Genomic DNA, 22,562 nt, shown 5'->3' on the forward strand with positions numbered 1-22,562 from the left:
AACACGCCGGGGACAACGGTGACGCCTGTCAGCCAGGGACAGCCGCGGACGACCCGCGAGGGCTGCGCGGACTCACACACCCGCAGCGGGGGCGCGCTGCGGCCCGGTACCGGCGTGAAGGCGCGGGCGTCAGGGCCGGCAGGTGTCTGCCTACCTCCCTCCCGGATGTGGGGCGAGGGAGGAGCCCGCGGCCGCTCACCACGTCCCTCAGTCCCTACGAGGAATTGGTAAGACCTAGACACGCTGCGAAAAGCGCTCGCTACTCGGTTTTCCCAGTTTGGCAACAGAACTGGTGCCGCAGCTTCCTCTCACTCTGGGAAGCTCAGCAACAAGCTGCTGATTGGCTGGCCGGGGGGGCAGAGCGAACCAATCAAAGTCCTCCCCGACGCCTGCTGTCTGGGAGCGGCGTTAACAGAGCGGGAGAGGGAGGGCGGGGCCGGCGGGGTGGGGCGGGGCCGGCGGGGTGGGGCGGGGCCGGCGGGGTGGGGCGGGGCCGGCGGGGTGGGGCGGGGCCGGCGGGGTGGGGCGGGGCGGGCGGGGCCGGCGGGGTGGGGCGGGGCCGGCGGGCGGCCGCTTTGCCCGCCCCCTCCCTCCTGCCGCTGCTGCCGAGCGTCCCGGGTTCTTCAGTCTGAAGGTCTCCCCCATTTCTCAGACCTCCCCCACAGCCTGACGGACGGCGAGGCTGGTGCAGGCTTTTTTGAGTCATTCTGGAGGTTCTGGGTTTATGGAACCTCCTCGGCCGTCTTTCCAAAGCCCCTCTGGATCTGAGCATTCGTTTTCCCACGTTTGTCACTAGGGCCTTCCTGTCGTCTTATCTGTATGTGCGCACGCCCTTCTGTGTCTCACCCACCTTCTAAAACCAAATTAACCATCCGTTTTATTACACAGTACCTTATTGGCAGCAGCCTCCTAGACTTTAGTAGAGCATGCATTTCTGAGGATATACATTGTGAACTCGGTAAGATAAAGCATTTCGAGTAATCTTGTTCCCCACCTCAATGCACACAAACATACACGTACAGATTCAAAGAATTTAGTACAGTAGCAACAAGATTAAGACTTTAGAGATGGTGACAGCGTACGATTACTGGCTCTGTGACCTTGAGCAGATTCTTAACCTCTCTGAACCTCGGTTTCTACCAATGAAGAATGCTACTGATGGTAGCACCTACTTCCTAGCATTATTATGGCAAAATGTCTGACATAATGCCTAATAAATTATATTATTTTAGGTATTAATAACGAAGGAAGGAGTATTCCTTTCCCACGTTTACTCTCAGTCCTCCATTCTTGGTTTAGGTGCTAGAGGTAGCAACTAGATTCTAGGAACATGTAAAATTTCTATCATTAAAACAATTTAAGATTCAGGTTAATGCTTAGCACATTCTCATAGCCCCCAGCCTTCGCATGGATCCTGCTTTTGGCTCATGAATTTTCTAAAGGGAGAGACCTATTGGCAAGATAGGATTATTTTTTTCCTCAAGAACTTTTATTCAAATTCGTTCCTTTCAAAAATTTTAGAACAGCACTATCTGAAGATTTACAATAACCCCATTTTATAGGATTTAACATTCTCCTTTTTTCATAGACTTCTGAAGTGCCCTACCTGATCTCTCCATAACATTAACACCAAGATTTGATTGTTTTTCCTAAACCTCTTCTACTGAAGTCCGTCCTTGTCTTCTCAGACACTCATTTCTTCTGCAGTCTTTGCCTCTCCTCCAAATGCTATACACTGGTGCATAGATGTTCTTCAGTGAACACAGACTGGCAATTCAGTGCCCGCAGGCCCCTGGTGGTCATCCTGCCATGCTCCATCACCTGCCGTGCCCTGTTGGTGTCAGAAGTGACCTTTGTTGATGTGTTGTGTTGTTAAGAACAAAAGCAATCATGTCTGGGACATCTCAGTAATCCCAAATGCTGGGGACAGGGAGGAGGCAAGGTACACAAGGATGCAACCCAGAGCATTGGGGTGTAATTCAGTGGGAAGCCAGTAGACCTGGGCTTCAGTGTTGAGTTTGTGCCATTTTAGGGGCAAGTCAATAAAGTGTTTGGTCTCAACTACCCTATCTGTAAAATGGGTGAATCAGACCTGTCTCCTTTCTTTATAGATATTTTGGGAAAATAGAATATACCGTTGAAGGTACTTAATATTTTGGGGGGAAAAATATTGTGTGGGTGTGTGTGAGTGTGTGTGTGACAGGCTATTAAATCCATTTTATGCCACTATTTCCATTTGGCCCCCCAAAATGTGTCCTAACAGTTGTTATTAAGCCTTATGGACCCAGGTTGGCTCCTAGGTAGACTAGAAAAGATGGAAGTTGCTTACCTTTCCCCACAGACAGAATCCTCTTTGTGGATTGCCTCAGCCTTCTTGGTGGAGGGACCTAATCTTCGATGACGTGAAGGACCAGTTCTGTTGCTGCGTGCTCAGCAGGCAGACTCCAGCTCCAATTCTCTGTGTTGGACCAGCAGGTTTAGCCCCCTTTCTTTTGGGGGACTGTCAACAAAGCCTCAGCATGGCCTCTAAGAAGGAATAGATCAGTGTAAGGAACAGATCATCTTTGACAATAAAAGATGGATGTGCAAATTAAAATAAATATCAATACCAAGTCTCATCCATCAGACTGTCCAAATTACTGAAGTCTGAAGCTACTGGCATCATGGGGATGTGCAAAAATGGGGACTCAGGTATGACTGATATGACTACACATGGTGGCTCAGATGGTAAAAAATCTACCCGTAATTCAGGAGACCCAGGCTCGATCTCTAGGTCAGTCAGGAAGATTCCTTGGAGAAGGGACTGGCTAACCAGTATTCTTGCCTGAAGAATTCCATGGACAGAGGAGCCTGAGCCTGACGGGCTACAGTCCTTAGGGATGTAAAGAGTAAGACAAGACTGAGCGACTAACGCTTTGGAGAGCGGTTTGACAGCATCAAGTAGAGGAAAATTTGTTCATACTTCGCAACTTAGCAGTCCCCCCTGGGCATATATACCAGTAGTTGTTAACAGGTGGTACTCCTCCCCCCACCCCCTGCCGCCCACCACCGCCAGGGAACATTTGGCAACTCTGGAAATATTTTTGATTTGGACTGGGGAGGAGGCAGATGCTACTGGCATCTAGTGGATAGTGGCCAGAGATGCTCCTAAACATTCTACAGGCAGTCCACTCTGTCCTCCCACCCCTTCTCAACAAAAAATTATTCAGACTCAAATGCCAGGAGTGTGCTGTTAAGGAATCCTGATGTAAACTCTAGAGAGACTCTCAAATGCAGTCTCAAAGAGACAGGTAAAAGGAGGTTTACTGCATTATTTGTTTCTAACATTACAGTATTGAAAATAATCTCAGTGTCCCTCAAAAGGAGAATAGAGAAATAAAGTATTTCCATAACATGGTTGGAATGAATGAACTGGAATTTACAAGAATCAGTATGGGTAAATCTTGAACACAGTGTTCACTGAAAGAAGCAGAGTAATACAGAAAGTGCTATCATGTGAAGTTTAAAGACAGACAATTCTCTACTTCGCCAGGTTAGTTATTGTTGTCTCCGCCAAATTCCACAGCAAGAACCTGGAGACCTTTACATTCATTCTTTCATGAATGTAAAGGTGCATACTCCGTGCACCAGCAATTAATATTATCTGTCTCAGGGTTTTGCATAAAGAAAACATTTGTTGAGTGATTGAGCTGTGCTCACAGAAAGATAAGACAGTGATTTGCCTTCTTTTCTTGCCTTCCCTCTATGATCTGCCTTTCTGCCTGTCTTCCCGTGGCTCCATTTAGGGTCCTGGAACTTGGATGATAAAACACTGAATCTTCATTTCTCATGCTGCTATCTGAAATTTTATGAAGGTACCAAGTTATATCAATATTAGCAACCTGAAGCTTTGTAACCCACCGAAATTGGGTGTATTTTCATATCACGTTACAGTCACTGAAGATACTTAGAAATGCCACTTGTGCTCGTCTGCACTTTGAAATGACTGTGGTTAGATTTGTTGCTGGATCTCGTTATTTATTACATGAATATGCAATCTTGATAACTGTATTTCTGTGTAATTGGTTTTCTTTGGAATCCAATGGATTTTATTTTATACCTTTAAAAACATTTTGAGAAGAGGTCCATAGGCTTTGGCAGACTGCCACAAAGGTCAGGACTCCCTGGTTACACCATGCCTTCGGATGTTTTGATTATTTGTTACGTGTCCAATGTACTGATCTGAGCCAGATAGGAGAAAGTGGGAATAGAGGGCTGCCTTTAAAGATTTCAGGAAAGGGTCTGATGGTGTGAAATGAGATGCTGCCTACTAGTTGCTGGAAGACAGACATGTGAGATTGAGCTGGGCTTTGGAGTGTTAGTAAGGTTTCTTGGTACTTGTGTCTGAAATAGAGCAAAGGCAGTAATGGTCTTACCCCTGCCTACAGCTCTAGTCTCGTTGTTCCTTGTCATTGTGCCCCCAGCCATTTCTGTTGCCTTTTGGTGTCTAGGGGGCTCCCTGCATTAGGAGGTCTATGTATTCTGCGAGCTGTGCTGGACTCCTCTCGTTTCTTCATCTCCCTTTGTGTCTGAGTATCTGCTCCAGTCCTCCAGTCTAGGCCAGGCCCCTAGATACTCCTCATGTAAACCTGTCCTCCTCTCCTTTGCAGCCCTTTCTCGTTTGTAACCATGTGGTCTTCAGGTGATTCTTTAGTTCCGCGCTCGTCACCGCACTGGATTATAAATCTCCAGTGGCAGGCGGCTTGCTTTTGTTGCCTACAGTATCTCCATTGCCTGACCAAGGGCTCTTTGTAAGTATTGATTGATGAAGAGTGAATTTTAATTGGAAAATTTATTAAAGGACTGTGAATACTAACAGAATGAATTTAGGTCCACAAAAAAAAAATAAAGGCAGATGGCCTCCCCCAACTTGTGACACCCCATCCACCCCCAAGTCTCCTCCATACTCCAGTAATTCTGCATGTACCAGTAACTGTGAGGTCTTCAGGCTAGCGCAGTAGAGGCAGGATAGCAAGACTGGCAGGCTGGGGATGACCTGGGCACAGATCCTGGCCTTGATGCTTCCTTCCTGGGTGACTTCAGCCTCTTTGTGCCTGTCTTTCCACCTATAAAATATTGAAAATAATAGCACCTCTGGCATAGAATGTTTAGGAACGCTAATGAGGCAACATAAGTAAAACACCTAACCCATAATAAGTGGTAGCTTAAAGGAAGAGAGCTGACTGAGCCTGATGGATAATCCAGCCCTGCTGCCAACCTGAGAAGCCCTGGATTTAGAAATCAGAGAAGCCTTGCATCACAGCTGAGCCTGGCTCTGGATTCTTCCCCTGCTGTCTTGGTTGGGATATTCATGAGAGCTGCTAAAAAGCAAAACTGAGAGGCAAGGGATTCCTCCTTGCAGCATGGCTGGACCCCCTTCTGTGTGTCTGTGTCTCCACCTCCTCCATGTGACAGCTCCCTGAACTGGAGCAGATGTGCTGACCTTGCTGTGCTTGAAGAGAGGTGCATGGCTGAAGTTGCGACTGATCTTTTTGCATTCTCAAATTCCTGCTTAACTCTTGCTCCGGAGGATTATAATCAAATTAGCTCACTCTGGCTTCAGATGAACTTGTATCATTTGTAACACGCTTGGCATAGAATGTCACAGAATTCATTAGTGAATATATTCAGTAAATAATATATTCAGCTCAATAAATATCAGTTGTGGTTATTTCTCTGTTAGAAAATGATGATTTGTCCTAAAAGCACAATGCTAGCCCACCCTCCTGACTTATATAACAGTTGCTAAGCATCATGTTCTTAAAGGCTTTTGAGTAATGTGCATTGAGAGGTTGAACGAAAGAGCAGATGGGCTGTGCTATGCTGTGCTAAGTTCTTTGTGAATAGTGTCCAGTTCTTTGTGACCCTTTGGGCTGTAGCCTGCCAGGCTCCTCTGTCCATGGGATTCTCCAGGCATGAATACGGGAGGGGGTTGCCGTGATCTTCCTGACTCAGGAATGGAACCACGCTGCTGACTGCTTAGTTTCCTCTTTCAGGCGCTTGGCAGTACTTGACTGCCCTCAGTTCTGCATAGTTGCCACTAGAGGGCAGGAGCACTTAAGACAATACCCTAGACCCACCAGTGCGAGAACGGTGGAAGGAGAAAAACATTAGAATGAGTCGGGACCGGGCTGGGGGAGGGGGAGTGCAAAGCAAAACAGTTTTTCTTTCTCTCTCGGGGAGCAAATGGAAGGAAATGTGAAGCCAGTGGAACTGAAGTTAGATTTAAAGAAGAACTTCCAGAGCACAAAGTTTTCTGTAGAGATTTTATACAGAGATTTTTATGCAAAAACAAAAAACCCTTAGCTACATCTGCCCAAGCAGAATAGATGAGAATGCGGGCTCCTCCAGTCTGAGGCCTGTGTGATGCCAGTAGGTCCCCTGAAAGTAACCTTTCTCTGGGTTCGCCTTAAATGATCCATTCTGGCACGTGCGCTTGTAGAATAACTTTATTGGTCGGGTTAGCCACCACTCATGCTTTTCCTGTAATAAGGATCCTTTATAGAGGCACGATGGTGTCCACATGCAGACGCTTTCTGAAGAGCCCTGGGCCAGGGGCAGCCTTGCCCCTCACATCAGAGCTTCTTGGCTGAAATGAGCTGGTTTGGCTTTTGTGGATTTGAGGTTCTGGAGCCAAGAACATAGTTCAAGGATCCCCTCTTCTTTCTTTGGGGAACTGGGTATCAGGGGAGCAATGGCATCTGTGCAGGGAGCTCTCCTTAAGCAGTCTCTGCCCACGGCTGCCCAGATGGCCCCGTCCCAGTGGCACCCCACAAAGCAGGGGTTAGGTCCCCAGGCAGCACTACTTTCAGAAATGGGAAAGATTAATTGCTCTCCAGCCAAGCTATAAAGCGACAGCCAGCTTCAGTAATGACGGTGGCAAGTCCAAGGCTGGTTGGAGTCTGTCTCTCCAATCAGGTTATCGGCCTTTCTGCTTGCATAAGAGGACAAATTACCTCTCTCATACTTGAAGAACCACATGGCCTCTGCCTTTGAAGATAAAAACTCAAGTAGGGAGCTGCTGGGAATGCAGAGAGTGCTGGGCAAGAAGGACACTACTGGGGCTGCCTCCTCAGTTCAGCCAATTCAAGGTGTATTTGCCTCCATTATGGATGCTGAGAATAAGCAACATCCGGTCGCTTTCCTTTTCTGAAGTCTGACCCACCTCCAAAAACTGCCCAGTTGCTAAAATATAGCCCCACACATTTAGCTAAGTCTGAGGTTGGCTGTCTCCTCCCACATCAAGCCTGGAATATTGCCATCACGCTGGTGACCTCTGGGGTAAAGGTGATTCTTGGTGTCCTTCCAACCTCAGCCACCAATGTGAGCTCTCTGCGCAGTCACTGGGCAGTTACGCATGCGCCTTGGCTTCTCCGGCCTCTACCTAAAACGTCTGTGGGGCATGGTTGAGTGGATGAGGCGGACTGCGGAGGCGACAGTCGGGCAAGAGGTATATCTGAGAAGCAGCAAGTGGGAGCCCAGACGGCACGACCAGCCCAGCACGCGGGGGAGCAGTCAGGCGCTGCCTTCAGAGTCAGATATTACTTCAAAAGCACAGTTATTCTATTGCTCAGGCAGTGGTTCAGGACACTGGATCACTGTGAAGACCTCGAGGGTAATGAGATTTCGGGGACTGAGACTTCAGGGTTTACACCTTCTGCCAATCACTTCTGTCTTAGAAACGGACGTTTCATGTCCCTTAGCAGAAGGCTGCCTGTCCCCTGACTCCACCTAAAACTGCCTACAGGGAAGAAGACTAGAGAGAGAGCCCATGGACCTCTGTCACACGGTCTGTCCCAGACCTTCCAGCAAAAGCCAAACCAAACCATCAAGCCAAATGCAAAGAGGCGTGGGGGCACGGCCCTGCGCCCAGTGGCGCTCAGATCTCGATGAGGCTGGCCAGGCGCAGGCAGAGGGGCGCGTCGGCGGGCATGGCGCTGCGCTTGATCTCGTTGCCGTCCAGGCGCAGCACCTGCAGCTTGGAGAAGTTCATGACATCCACCACGGTGCAGAAGCTGCTGATGGAGAACTCTGTGGGGACAAGAGGGGAGGGGATGGGGAGAAGCCCAGATCAGGGGCCTGGGACCGCAGGAAAGCCCCACGGTGTCTGTGAAGCTTCTAAGGGGAGGGGAGAGCTTGGCTGGGTGGGGCAGGCGCTTCCCAGGATCGGAGTCAAACTTGCACCGTTGGGGAGCAGAGCCAGGAATAGAGAGATGTCTCCGCCTGCATAGCTCCACCTCTTTACCCACGCCCCCCACCCCCCAAAACCCTGGAAGGTCCTTCCTGGCAGGCCTTGGTCTTTTCCCCTCTGCGGGCAGCAGGTGGCAGCAGAAGGCAGTCAAAGAGGAACCCTAGCAGCTTTGAAGTTCTCCCTTGATTGTGTTTGAAGAGGCGGGCGTTTCCCAAATGCTTTGAGAAGGAAGACTGGGTAGGTGGAAGGACTTAAATCTTGAACATTTCCTAACAGTTTGCAGATAGAGAAAGTGGAAAGAAATTAAAGAGAGAAAACTTGGACCAAGAAACAAGTGCGTCTGAGTGCAGAGCTTTGAGGGGATTGTCCCATGTACATTCTGAGTACAGACAGAGGAGTGATCTCGGCCCTGAGGTTTAAGGAGAGATGAATTGAGCTTCCATGGAGCTCAAAACTCAAATAATTTCCTTGCCTCCTGCATTTAATATGATTACTTTACTCTCCATTTTTGTAATCTCAAAAGAAGTTTGAAGATTCTCCCCCAAACCTCCAAGTCCTGCAATCCTAACAGAAACAATCGTTTTGTTTGGTTTAAATACAAGTTCTTCAGCTGCCACTCACCTGGTTCTCCCTCTGCTTGTTCTCTTGGACAGATCAACTACCTCTGTCTCTATCCTGCTGGGTCAGGAACTTGAAGGATTAAAACAAGATCTCAGCTAGAACTCCAGCCTGCGTGTGTGCGAAGTTGCTTCAGTCAGGCTCCTCTGTCTGTGGGATTCTCCAGGCAAGAATATTGCAGTGGGTTGCCATACCCTCCTTCAGGGGATCTTCCCACCCCAGGGATTGAACCCACATCTTTTATGTCTCCTGCATTAGCAGGCAGATTCTTTACCACTGGCACCTCCAGGGAAGCCCCAAAACTCCAGCAGGGACAGCAAAGGTTACCACCGAAAAGCTTCTGGCGCCCATAGAGGCTGCCTTCAATATGGTCTGTGAGAGCGTCAGAAAGATGGTTCGGGTCCGGAGGGACTTTGGGTGAGGTTATTTGTCGGGGCTTGGTAGGCTACATCTGGAGGGCTGTAACACTTAGGCAGACTCAGAGCTTGGCTTGCTTTTGCTTCTACCAGAGGCATTTCTCTGCTTGCCACAGTGGTCAGGAGCTGTGTGTCAGCCTGGAGCTGGGCAGGAGGAGTGGGAGGAAGGCTTTCCTGATTCTCTTCCTGGGGTGACTGTCAAAGGCATTGTGGTTATGGGTATGGAAAGTAAGCTCTCTATGGAGAGCTTAGATAGATGAAGAAATTGTTTCTGAAATTAGCACTAGCGATTGCTTTCAGTCTCTGTTAAGAACTGACCCAGAGGAGATGGGGAAGTCTGCAGCCAATTAACATGTGCTACAAATGTAAGACAGAAAAACCAAAGAATAATGAGAAGAATGGGAAATATCCTTCTTTAGAGAGCACTCGGGGAGGGTCAGGTGGAGACCCGGAATGCTTTTGGATGTCCCCTTTCTGGTCCCAGGCAATAGATCAAGTGACGTCTGAGTGGACAGGTTGGGGCAGAGTCGAGGCTGAGTCAAGTCTGGGTCTATGGTGTCTGCATGGAATAGGCAGAGTGGGTTGGGCTGGAGAGAAAAACGAAGTGGCCTGGCTTGAATATCACTTCCAGCTGTACTGGGCGACTGCACTTAGAGGTTCCACAGTGGATTCTCTACACTAGCCTGGGGCCTTCAGACTGTCTGCTGAAGTCCTGGCTCCCCACTGTGCAACTATAAATATGAGGCATATTTAGGAGTTGCTCAACACTCAGCATATATAGATTCTATCCACAAGTTAAGCACTGTGAGCCCCCATGTTAGTCCTCTCTAAGTTCATGAATAGGACAGGGGCTTCTGCTTGGAAATGCTGGAGGATACTTTGCATCCCAGATTAAATTTTGACATAAGTTTTTCCAAATTCCTCCTGGTGTACTGGCCCTGCTCCATTGGATCCCAGAGCTACTGAATAACATTCTGAGCTGTGTTTCCTGCTGTTGCCAGGCTGGAAAAACTGAGGGAGACACTAGTGGGAGAGAGAAGCAGGGAGGGAGAGAGCCAGGCTTAAGTCCCCGGCACTCAGCGCCTGTCCTTTCAGCTCTCTTCTCAGAGGGTTGCTTCGATCCTACCTTCATTACCCACCCTGCTCTGGGTCCCCTGCAGGGAGACCTCCTTCACATTCGCCCAGATGAGTGGCTGAGCTTGGGGAACTCGCTTTCCTGCTAGTGGCCTGAATCAGAGATGTACTCCTTCCTTCCTCAGCCAGAGAAGCCTGGCTCTCAGTCCTCTAATGTTAAAGGCAGAGGCTCTACCACATGATCTGGGTGACCTGAAGAGATTGCTTTTCCTTCTCTGTGTCTCAGTTACCCCATGTTTGCAATGCGAAAGATAAAATAAAACTGTATCTGGCAACGTCAAAGTGGCAATGAGGGGGAAAGTTTATAATATAGTTACCGTGTGTTGAAAAGCAAGTGCTTTTTCAGTTGTGTGCCAGGTCCCGAACCAAAGCCTTTAATGTACTAATCCACTAATTAAGAAAAATAAGATATTGGTGTTATTTACCCCCAAAAAAAGGACTAAGAGGGGGGCAACCAGATAGAAGAGCTTTGGCTTAAACTGCACAAGAAGGGATTTGGGGTAAACACTGAACATTTTTAGGTTTGACTTAGGAAAAACTTTCTTGCAAGACCTTAGGACACTTGACTAATGTGATTTTATCTTTGCAGAGCTTTTGGAAGAAGTGAACCACCTTATATTTAAAGGACATATGTGGTTCTGCAAGAAGGCAGAGTGACAAGATGCCGTGATGGAGTCTTTTCCACCCCAAGTTTCGCTGGTTATACAGTTAGGCAGTAACTATTGGCTTCTCTCCCATGACAGCTGGTCTTCTGTCACATTTTCCAGGTCAAACTCTGATAAAGCACAGAATACTGTATGACATTTCTGTTACGACACGCCTCCTCGATTCAGAGTGGGTAGCAGCAGCAGGTAAGTAGCGGGGACTTCTGGGTGGGATGATAGACAGCTACAAGTAAATGTCAAAGCTTTTACATCGTGCAACAGATGAGAGATTAGAGAACCCTGCCTTGGGAATAGGAAGACCTTCCCCAAAGAAAGAGAGACTTTAAATACAGAACAGTTTGCAGTGTACATGATGGTGTCTTGCACTTCAAAGTAGAGAACCAGACACCTTTTCAGCTTGCCCACCCCATGGTCCACCTCTGGGACCAGTGCCTCTCTCACTCGGGGAGGCTGTCTGGCTTAACATCTTGCCAAATGAATGATCTGTTCTGTGAGCCCAGGGAGAGAGAAGGATCCATGGAGAGGTTCTGGCCTCAGTCCTATCTGTGCTTTGATGCTGTGACGGTGCTGTTTGCTCTCAGCAGGCTCTACTGCAAAGCCCTCTGCCAACGGCCATTAACGAGTCCTTCCTCCCCCAGGGAGAGAGGTACTTTGCTGTAGAGGAGGAGATGTTAATGCTGGCTCAGCACCTTCCAGCTGGGCTGAGACATCAGAGGCTCTGGCGCAGTGTAAGCACATTCTGAACACAAGACCCAGAGAGGGACCGAAAGGCGCCTGGACAGTCCAGTTGGAAATGGAGACTTTGGTTCTCGCAGACAGGCCGTCCGTTGGGCCTTCTGGGGAGTGTTGGGAACACAGGAGGCCTTGTGCTTGCTCACCACTGCAGGGTTTGGCAGGGGTCAAGCTCGTGTCACCCAGGGCACCTCGTGCTCCCGGAGAGCCAGCCAGAGCAAGTGCCGCACGCAGCTCTGAGAGGCTGCAAATTCCCGTCCACCGGCCCATTGTTTAAAACACAAGCGTCCAAGCATAAGACCAAGCTGATCGAGGGGAAACAGCGTTTCTGAAGTCAGTGAGACTCCAGAGTCAGTGAGAAAGTACAGATACCATGGTTTCTTAGCAGCCCACTTTCCTGCTCAACTTAAATGCCCCTGTCTATGAACCACCCCCTCCCAAACCTCTCCAAACTCATTTCTCACAGCTTGACACCTGACCCCTTCCTGTGAGACACAGGAATCTCCTAGCCATCCCCTCAAAGTGACTTGGTAAATGACTGGTCCCTTTGTGGCGATGGCACCTCTAAGGATGGCTCAGCCCTATATTCTTCCAGCCCATACCCATTTATCTCTCAGGACCTAAATTTAGACTTACCTCTTCTGAGAATTCTTCCTCCATACCAACCCACTCCCCAGTGGCTTTTCCTAGCACTGCCATGTAGTCTAAGAGCATGCCACTCTGTACCGCCTTGTATGGGGGTGTGGCAGGGCTCTCAGCTTGCGCCATCAATATCCTTTGGTTGTCCTACTTCTAATTCTTCTGTGTGGCCCCCAGCACTCAGGATCAGCTCTTTCCAGTGCAACAGACAGCACTCCCCACTCCCCTGTGTCAGCGTCTCACCATTGATCCTATTTCCTTGGAGGTAGAGGTTCTCCAGGTTGGTGCTGACGGGGGGGATCTTCTGCAGCTGGTTGTAGGAGAGGTCAAGCTCAAGGAGGCTGCTGGAATTGAAGGTATTTGAGGCCAGGCCGTTGTTGGTGAGGCTGTTGTGGGATAGCCGCACATACAGCAGCTTGGGAGACCCCCGGAAGTAGCTGTCGGGGACTGAGAAGACATTGTTGTGCTCCAGGTACAGCTGCTCAAGGGCTGAGGGCAGTCCATCGGGTACCTTCCTAAGGTGGTTGTAGCTCAGGTCCAGCAAGATCAGTGATCGGAGGCCTCTCATCGAACTGCCCACTTCCTGGATCTCGTTGTGATGAAGGTACAAGGCTGTGAGGTTCTCCAGCCCCTCCAGCGCATTGTTGGGGACCCTTGAGATCTGGTTGTGGTCAAGATGGAGCTCTCTCAGGGACCGAGGCAGTGGGCTGGGTATCCGGGTCAGGTTGTTGTGGTCCAGATACAGCCTCTCCAGGTGCCTCAGCTTGGAGAAAACCTTCCTGCCCACCTTATCGCTGGTGATCTGGTTGCCATGGAGAGCAATCCAGAGCAGCCCAGTGGCGTTGTCGAAGACACCCTCCTGGATGGAAGAGATCTGGTTGTTCTGGAAGTAGACGTACTTCATGCGGGAGGGCACGAAGGGCAGGTACTTGAGATTGCGGTTGTCGCAGTACATGGCTGTGGGGAAGTTGGGGGGACAGTCGCACTCCTGGGGGCAGTCTCGGGGCTCTGGTGGGGGTGGAGAGCCGTAGGCATAAGCTGGCCCTTCTTCTCCCCCGTAGGGGTAAGGCTCATAAGGCTCATAGGGGTAAGGGTCATAGGGGTCGTCATAGGTGGACTGCTGGCTGCGGAGGAACTGAAACCACCAGTGAGAGTCTTCCTCATACTGGGCCCAGGAGAGGGAGCAGAGCCCTGCCAGGAGCAGGATGGAAGCCCACTGCATTTTGTGTTTCTGCAAGAAGGGAGAGAAAACAGAGGAGTCAGGTGTGAAGGAGACTCCAGGGGGTCAGAGAGGCAGAGGAGGTGAGCCTTGGGCTTTGAGCTCTTCAGACCTGACTTCAGCAGAAAGCAGCTCTGAGCAGAGTCCTTGCTCCCACCTCCTCTGGGCCTCTCCCAGCACTGCCTCCACATGCTGGTCCAGATGAGTCCTGGCTCCCTGGGGGAGCTAGGTGCATTTCCCTCTGCTCACAGCGTTACAGAAACAGAGCCTTTGAGATGAGAAGGAGCTTGAGTGGAAGTATTGCTTTTTTTTTTTTTTTTTCCAGAGGGCAGGCCCATGGGAGCCTCTAGCAACCTGAAGGTACTGTTAGGGAACCAAGAAAGTCCACAGCAACTTCCTTGGGAGTGGGGGTGGTGGTGGGCTCTATTTGGCCTGAATTTACATCCCGTTTGAACTCCCCAGGGAATAATGTTTGCCAAGAGTCCAAGGAAAAAACCCTCTGGCTCTTTGCATATCTCTGGGAAATACCCAGGAGTGGCTTGAGGTCTCAAAGGGGAAGATCTGAACTACTTGGGAAGTTCTGGTTTTGAGTGTTTGGAGAAGGGCGTGGTCCCCTGCGGCCATCACAAGGCTTGGGCTTGTGGTACCAGCATCTGTAACAGTGCCAGAACCTGTAACGGTCTACTGGTGAGGAAACTCTCTGGTTGGCAGCTTGTGGCTATACTTGCAACTTGGCTAGCAAGGGCCGTCATACAGCAGTTACAGATTCTCTGCAGAGGGGCTGTGGCCCCCATTGTGGCCCTTGTGTTCTAGAGGGGGTATTGAGAGCATGAAGTCTTAGTGCCCTGGGCTGTCTTCCATAGCATCTAGTAAAGTGTTAGGACTTCTCACGCCGCACCATGGACATTATGCCAGGGCCAGCTGGGACCAAGAGAGATAACGAGAAACATCAAACAATGGAACAGGAATTGAAGACTCTTGAGTATGCCCAGGGGAACGTGACTTTAGAATGGGATTCTGGTGTCCTGCTTTCCCATCCGAAGCCCTCGGTGCTGACCTCTGGGTTACCAGTCTCCATAGCCGGGCCCCACATTGCCTGGCAGCTCATTGCTTTTGAGCTTGTGTGCTAGTGAGACGAAAGCAGGCAAGGCTTGGAGAGAAGTGTGAGTCTGATGTCCCCCGAGAGGGAAGCTGAAGGCGTGGAAGAGGAGGGCGGCCTGTCGGCTGGATGTCTTACTCTGGATACCGACAGCCAGAGCACCGCACAGCCCTTACGAGCAATGGGCACCCTCCAGAGGGGTGAGCGTCACCCCTGGGTAGAGAAACTTTAGAACCTTTCTCGGTCTGAGCATAGTCACATATGCTGTTCACGTTGCTGCTGGCCCTTGCTGGGGACAAGAAAAAGAAAGGGCTCTAAGACCCAAAGTCGGAGCCCATGAGCTGAGGAGAAGGCCCCTGGGGGTGATAGTCAGCCTGGCCCCTTTCTGGCCACCGTCTCCCTCAGACCTCTCTGTCCCCTGCGAGCGAGTCCCTCGGGCCTGCTTCATCTCAGTAGCCCACAGGCTCCAGGAACGAGGTGCCTCACTCATCTTCAGCAGCCTCAGACAAAGAGCCCACAGTGCTCCTGGGGAGCCTCCCCAGCCGCCCACTGCCTGGGCACGCTGGCTGGGCCCTGGCACTGCCCAGGAGAGAACGGATAGAGTGGCCCACTGCCAGTAGCACATTTTTCCATGCTCAGCTCTGGGCTGCTGCAGGACCAGGGTGGCTGTCTGGAGGTTGGCACAGTGAGCCTCTGTCTCCATTTCTCCTTCCAAACTAGGCACCTTGGCAGGCAAGAGCAGCCCTCCTCTTCAAGCCTTCCAGGGCTGTGCATCCTACCCACTTGACTCTCTTTCGGTATCATGACTGCTAAGAGGGGTTCTCGGGGACCTTATGCCTCTCTTTACCCCTTCCCCATCTCAGCAATGTTGCTCCAGGCTTTATACCCTTAAATCCTCTCCACTTTGCCCCCAAAGCTAGAGACATCCCTGTGCTCAAAGTTTTGTGAGGTGGAAAGCTTCTAGGACTGGTACTTTCTGAGTTGGGGGGAGCTTACTCAGGAGTTGCTGCTGGTCTTTCATTTCTCCATTCTAGAGAACCATGTCTCCTTCCTATCAGAATCCAGAAGGTCAAACCAAAAGCTGCTTTGTAACCTGAATTAGGTCCCCATTTCACAGCTCCTTGGACCTGGTCAACTCTCAACACTTTTGTGTGTTTATTCCCTTTCACCCCAGTAACACACAAGCACACACATACACACACACACAAACACACACATTACACAAAATTCCCTCTCCCCTCATATAAGAGCGTTTAGGTGCCTCAGCCCCTCTGAAGAGACTGCAGGGCACAGGTCTAGGATGGTGGACTTTCTGAGTAGTAGTGGGGCAGAGCTGGCTTCCCCAGATACCTGGTCCTTCACTTTTTCACACCTGAAAGCTGAAGGTTCCCCAACAGTCAGGAAGGAACCATCGGACAAAGGCGGCATGTGGGAACCCCCTCCTTTGACTCCCTTTCCCTGCTCCAGCATCCTGGGACACGGTCCAGATGGGGAAGGAGGAATTGCTCCTTCTGCCCTGGGCCCTGTCCCCTCTCCCCAGCCTCTTTCCTTTGCTCCTTTCATGGAGCTACCAGGGACAAAATCTGAAGGAAAGTGACAGACCTACCTTGAAGGTGAATCTTTCAGAGAGTGACCACGTCCCTCTGTCTGGCCTCCTCGGTTGGAGAGCGTGTGAGCAGGAGAGGAGTGAGTGTGTCTACTGAGAGTGTGCACGCCTCTGCCAGGCCAGGGCCCGCCCCCAAATTCCTAATCAGATGTCGTGAAGAGAGAGGTTGAGGAGCCCAGATCCTGGCTTTCTCAGCGCTGCTGCAGAGGCGGAGCTCACACTCAACCGCTCAAAATTGCTATAAAAACCACCTTCTTTCCACTCACTTATCTTCCCTGAAGCATTGGCAGCTTGGGGTCTCTTTCTGCTGAATGAGTTATTGGCGCTCTGGAGGTTATTTGTGCAGTCTCTTACAAAGGCCTGGATTTCTCATTAAACCCATAGGGCAGATGCAGGGATAGGGAGGGCCAGGATTTGCCAAGAGGCATCTTAACTCTTTCAGCAACCCAGGGTCCCACTGGAGAGCGAGTGCTCAGCTTTCTGGGCTTCAGCGCCCTCTGTGGGCAAGTGGTTAGGCTGATGGACAGAGGAGAGGACTCTGGCTCCAGTTCCATCCCTGACCAGAGAGACATGTCTGGGCTGTAGGATTTCTCTCTCCCCACTGAGATAAAAAGGTAGACAGGGACTCTCGTATTTGTTAGTCACTTACTGGGCACTAGGGCTTGCAGTTGGTAGAGAATCTGCCTGCAAGGCAGGAGACCCCGGTTCAATCCCTGGGTCAGGAAGATCCCCTGGAGAAGGGACAGGCTACCCACTCCAGTGTTCCTGGGCTTCCCTTGTGGCTCAGCTGGTGAAGAATCCGCTTGCAATGCAGGAGGCCCCAGTTTGATCCCTGGGTTGGGGAGATCCCCTGGAGAAGGGATAGGCTGCCCGCTCCATTATTCTTGGGCTTCCCTTGTGGCTCAGCTGGTAAAGAATCCACCTGCAATGGGGGAGACCTGGGTTCCATCCCTGGGTTGGGAAGATCCCCTGGAGAAGGGAAAAGCTAACCACTCCAGCATTCTGGCCTGGAGAACTCCATGGACTATACAGCCGCTGGGGTCGCAAAGAGTCTGACACGACTGAGCGACGTTCACTCTCACTTTGCTGTGCACGAGCATCACACACACCCACCTCGTGACGACCCTCGGGTTCACAGCACTGCCTTGTTGAGTTGCAGTAGGGGCTCTATGAGGCAGTTTGTGTGAGGCCCCTGGCCCAGCACACAGCTGAAGCTCACTCAGTCCACGGTAGAGATGATTGCTCTTATACCCACTTTACGGATGTCGAGACCCTGAGCAAGGGGAGGATGAGGTCGTAGAAGCAGGCAGGAGCTAGACCATGAAAGGACTTTTAGGCCATGGAATGGATTTAACTTTTATTCTGAATGTATTTTAAAAATTTGTTTTAAGGAGAGAAAGTGAAAAGATCTGACCTACGTTTTAAAAAGTCCGTGGGAGAGACTGCTGTGCGGTAAAAAGGAGGAAAGTGTGGAAGCAGGAGCTCCAGCTCTCCTCTGTTGAGAGGTAACAGCACATTGGGCCAGCGCAGTGCAAGAGGGAACGACGTATGTTTAGACAAGTTGAAAAGTCTTGAAGGTGGACCAGAGAAGGAGTTAGGGAAAGTGACGGATGAGTCCTTGATTTTGAGTCTGAGCAACTGGGCTGGTGGTAGCACCATTTCCTGACACTAGAAAGACGGGGACGGACAGAGGCTAAGTTAGAGATGCCTGTTAGGCCTCCCAGTGCGGATGCATGCAGGCAGTTAGATATATCAGGATGAATTGGAAGGTCAAGTACTAGAAGAATCTGGATTACCTAGAATCTCAGTAGCTTAGATGAATCCATGCATCTGAAATGCTCTTTCTTCAACTAATTGCCTCCTGCTAACATCCAAGGAACACCCCTAAAAAAAATTTTTTAACTGTGGTAAATTACACATAACATGAAATTTACTATCTTAACAATTTTCACAGTTCAGATGTTTTAAGTATCGCTATACAACCAGTCTCCAGAACTTTTTCATCTTTCAAAACTTAAACTTTATATTCACTAAGCAAAAATGCCCCATTTCACCCTCCCCCAGCCCTGGCAACCACCAGAGTAGAAAGAATTACTTTCTCTCCCTATGAATTTAACTACTCTACATGACTCATACAAATGGAATCATACAGTATTTATCTTTCTGAGACTGGCTTATTTCACTTAGCCCTCAAAGTTCATCCATGTTGTAGCGGGTGTCAAAATTTCCTTCCTTTTAAAGACCAAATAATACTCTACAATATGTATATACTATATTTTGCTTATCCAGTTATCTTTCAATGTACATTTGAGTTGCTTACACTTAGCTATTGCAAATAATGCTGTTATGGACACTGGTGTACAAATATCTCTTTGAGATCCTACTTCTAATTACTTTTTTCTTACATGTTCAGAAATGGAGTTGTTGGATCGTATGGTAATCTGTTTGTACCTTTTTAAAGGAACTTCCATATTGTTTTCCAAAGTGTAGTCATACCATTTTACATCTCCATCAACAATAAACAAAGGTTTGAATCTGAAACACTCACTCCTGTTTTTTAAAAGAAATACTAATTGAGAAAGCCTCAGATTTGAATTTGAAGAATTTAGAATTTGAATTTTGAACAATGGAATTTTCGGTTGCTCCAGTAGGTTTTGAACTGTTGGCATAATATGCAAAGTCCTTGTTAGGGACCCAATCTCCTCAGAAATTTCAAAGTTTTTAAAAAGATTAAATATAATGAATGGGCCTTTGCTGACTGCCTACTATAAACTAGATGATTTATGGCTGTTATCTCATTAGTAATCACAGTAGATACTTTGTGTTGAAAATAGAGGATCGCAGGTATACAGTGATTAGATTGTAAAACAAGGATTTGAACCTTGACCTACATGACTCCAAAGACCTAACACTTTCTCACAACACAAGGCCAGGGGACCGGCAGAGGGAGCGGTGACCACCTTATTGTCAGGGTTGAACTCAATTAATATGGAGTCCAACTAATTATAGTGGCCCAATCTGGTTGAATCTGTGGCAGGGGATTGTAAGGATGAGAGGGGTCTGGGATACCGGGTTTCGTTTCCTGACTCCAGACATATTTCATTTCAGTTTAATACATGTAAGCATCTACTCTATGCCTGGCATGCTTTTAAGAGCTGCAAACACAAAGAAGTTTTGATAGACTGCCTGCTCAACATAAAGCAGGTGTATAAGCAGCAAGGGATTCCCAGGTGGCTCAGTGGTAAGGAATCTACCTGCCAGTGTGGGAGCTGCAAAAGACTTGCGTTTGATCCCTGGATTGGGAAGATCCCGTGCAGAAGGAAATGGCAACCTACTCCAGTATTCCTGCTGGGAAAACCCCATGGATGGCCTGGCAGGCTACAGCCTGTGGGGTAGCAAAGAGCTGGACACGACTGAGCTCCTGAGCACACATAAGGAGCAAAATCTGGTTTCATGCGTGAGGCAGAGCGGCCTTAATGTGAAGGTGGTTATAAATAATGCACAGATAACTTTCTCATCATTTCTGAATCCAGAAAGCAATCACTTTCCAATGGAAACACTAGTTTTGGCAGCTGAACATAAGAGACCCTTCGTAGCTAGATCTAGATAGCCTGGACAACTCTACCCATTAGGTACAGATGTTAACTTTTTAAAATTCTAGCATACTTAAATGTGGTGGTGTTGCACTGAATTAATTCCCACAACCACACAGGATTGAGAGACAGTGCAAGGAGAGCTCTCGAAAGAGCAACTCCCCGAGAAAACACTGAGTGCATATTCAATGAGAACTTATCTGGAATTTAGTAACAGAGCTCAGCAAAGCAATAGCAAGGCTTTGAAGATAAGGAAGTTTGCTCTGCATGCAGAACAACATCTGCTGAGCCTGACGTGTCAGCCACGGATCTGTCTTAAGAGCCTGAGAAAGAGTACATAATGAAAGGGTAAGACAGGACAGTCTCCAGAAAACAGGGCCTTGAGAATGTAATAACTTTTATATTCCCACACTTAATAACACTTGACAATGGAAGTCAGTAGAGTCTAGGGGCCAAACATTGATTGGGATTCTTTCCAACTAAGATCTACCAAAAAACACAGTATCCCCAGGTGGGATTTGTCTTTAATCATCTGTTCTGTTGCAAGGTAGGCTGGGGAGAAAGGAAAGAGGGAGGGGATGGGCAAGATCAGGTCAAGAGGAGAGTTTCAGGGAACCATTCACTGTTCAAAAATTCCTTTGTCAATGAATTCTAGCCTCCATTTTGACTACTGCCTCTCAATCTGCCTGGTTCTGCATCTAGGCCCTCAGAACTTGGTTTCAATATGGGACACCAAATAAGGGATCCTGATGTCTGCCGATTGCCGAAGGAATCAGCACGTGAAGGAAGTTCCTTTGGGACACTGGTGCTTCCTGAGAGCTGTCAAACCAGCAGCACTACCCAGTTGCTGGATGGCAGACAAGCTAAAGAGACTATTACTCATTTCTGTAAACCCTATCCCCAGCTGGGCATATAGTGCTTGGCGCTTAGTAGGTAATCAGTAAAGGGTTATAAAATGAACTGTATTTTTGGCTCTCTACGGAGTTTGCCTATCCTCAGAACCCAGTGTTTGGTGGAATAACCACCAACCAGGCCAGGAAAACCCTTAGGCCTTCAGGTCAGTTATATTTTCCAGGGGCTCATGTCATTGCTATTTCCTCCCCACCCAGAAAAAGTGCAGGTTAAGCCACAACCACTGGGCGAAACTAATTGCCTTTGATGTTTGGACCCACTCCGTCTAGCAGGGCTAAAGTGCCTTCTGATTCAAATTCCTCTCAGCAAAGAGAGATATGTGCCTCTGGCTGCCAAACCCTTCCTCTTCAACCTTCATAGGACCCAAAAGTCGTTGTTTTTATAACACCACTTCTGATCCCAATCAACCAAGGAATGAAGGGTAAGACTGGAAATCCACCCAAACAAAATTATTGAGTTGGCTATAAAAGGTCAGTAGAAAGATGATCATGGTCCAGCCAGGTCCTGCTGCTCGCCCATTCCGAGAACTCTTGATGCCAGAGAGGGATTGTTTACTAGTCTGAGGTTTTGATGGAAAGTCCTGGTTGTATGGGTACCCAAAAATGGTGTCCCAGAGTTTCTAAGGGAGAGGTTTTCCCTTACTCCTTTGGTACTGAGTGCTTATTCTAACTTCTCACCATGGATAGTCTCCTCAAAAGAGGAGACAAAGATGTTGGAGTGGGTGGGGAGGCTTGTTTTCTTTCAAATGCAAGAATAAAAAGATCTCAAGTTCCAAGTTCTGGGAAATGCATTGAGGGCTTTGGAATTTCCTTCTAATAAGTTCTTTAAAAATAAGGCAGAGAACAACCTTTATTATTTAATGGATAGCATCACTTGTTTTTACTATGTATTTATTGCACACTTGTCTTTATTCTCATGATGATGACATACACGATGGATTCCAGAAAATCACCTGGAAAGTATACGTGTATTTAGGTCAGGAAAGGGAGGATGGATCAGAGAGTGAAACCTAACTGAGGAAGGAGACAGAGTGAAATTTGAAGCCTAGAGGGTTTGGTCTCTCAGTAACTAAGTATGTGACATCCATCTTTGTTCTGCAAATGAGCTGATGGTACCCCTCAGACTGTTCTTGGGGCTGTTGGAGAGAACCGGTGTAGGACAGACCAGTTCCCAGGATGCTGGTATCTGCCGCGATGTGACCTGGCTGTAGGTGAGACCAGGTCTGGATATTAGCTCTAAAATGCCACCTACCATTTCTGAATTCTCATCACAACCTATGAGATAGGAATTTTTATATCTTATTTTTACAGATGAGGAAACCAAAGTTCAGAAAAGCTAATTATTTTTTTCAAGATTATATAGCAATTAAAAGTGGCAAAGCTGAGGTTTTAAACTTAAGCCTGTCCACCTCTAGAGTCTGAGTTTCCAACCACTGTGCTATATAGAATCTCTGGAGTAAAGGAAAAAGCATGGGTTGAGAACACAGATATATGTTCAAATTCCAGCTCTACCACTTATTAAATTGAAGTCTCCGTGACTTTGAGCATTGCTTAAGCATCAGTGAGATTTGGAGTTCTCGTTTGTAAAGCGGGGGCAGTAACCCTAAACTCATGAGACGCTGGGAGGACTGAATGTGCAGGACATAGGGTCCTAGTAGGGAGCCTGCCACATGTGGCCCTTCAGTAAATGGTGGCACCCT

General features: G+C 48.6%; 1 protein-coding gene and 1 long non-coding RNA gene across 2 annotated transcripts; both read right to left on the minus strand.

Moving 5' to 3' along the window:
* Nucleotides 1,580–5,928, minus strand: LOC106502934. Its single transcript, XR_001296603.2, has 3 exons — nt 4,967–5,928; nt 2,330–2,526; nt 1,580–1,831 (listed from the first exon to the last, which is right to left on the minus strand). It is a non-coding gene; the product is annotated as an uncharacterized LOC106502934 (long non-coding RNA).
* Nucleotides 6,474–16,665, minus strand: FMOD (fibromodulin). Its single transcript, XM_005690371.3, has 3 exons — nt 16,359–16,665; nt 12,678–13,665; nt 6,474–8,070 (listed from the first exon to the last, which is right to left on the minus strand). Exons 2-3 carry the CDS (start codon nt 13,654–13,656, stop codon nt 7,919–7,921), a joined length of 1,131 nt encoding a protein of 376 aa, XP_005690428.1. The 5' UTR covers nt 13,657–13,665; nt 16,359–16,665; the 3' UTR covers nt 6,474–7,918.

Source organism: Capra hircus, chromosome 16 (assembly GCF_001704415.2).
Source record: "Capra hircus breed San Clemente chromosome 16, ASM170441v1, whole genome shotgun sequence".
NCBI classification, from domain to species: Eukaryota; Metazoa; Chordata; class Mammalia; order Artiodactyla; family Bovidae; genus Capra; species Capra hircus.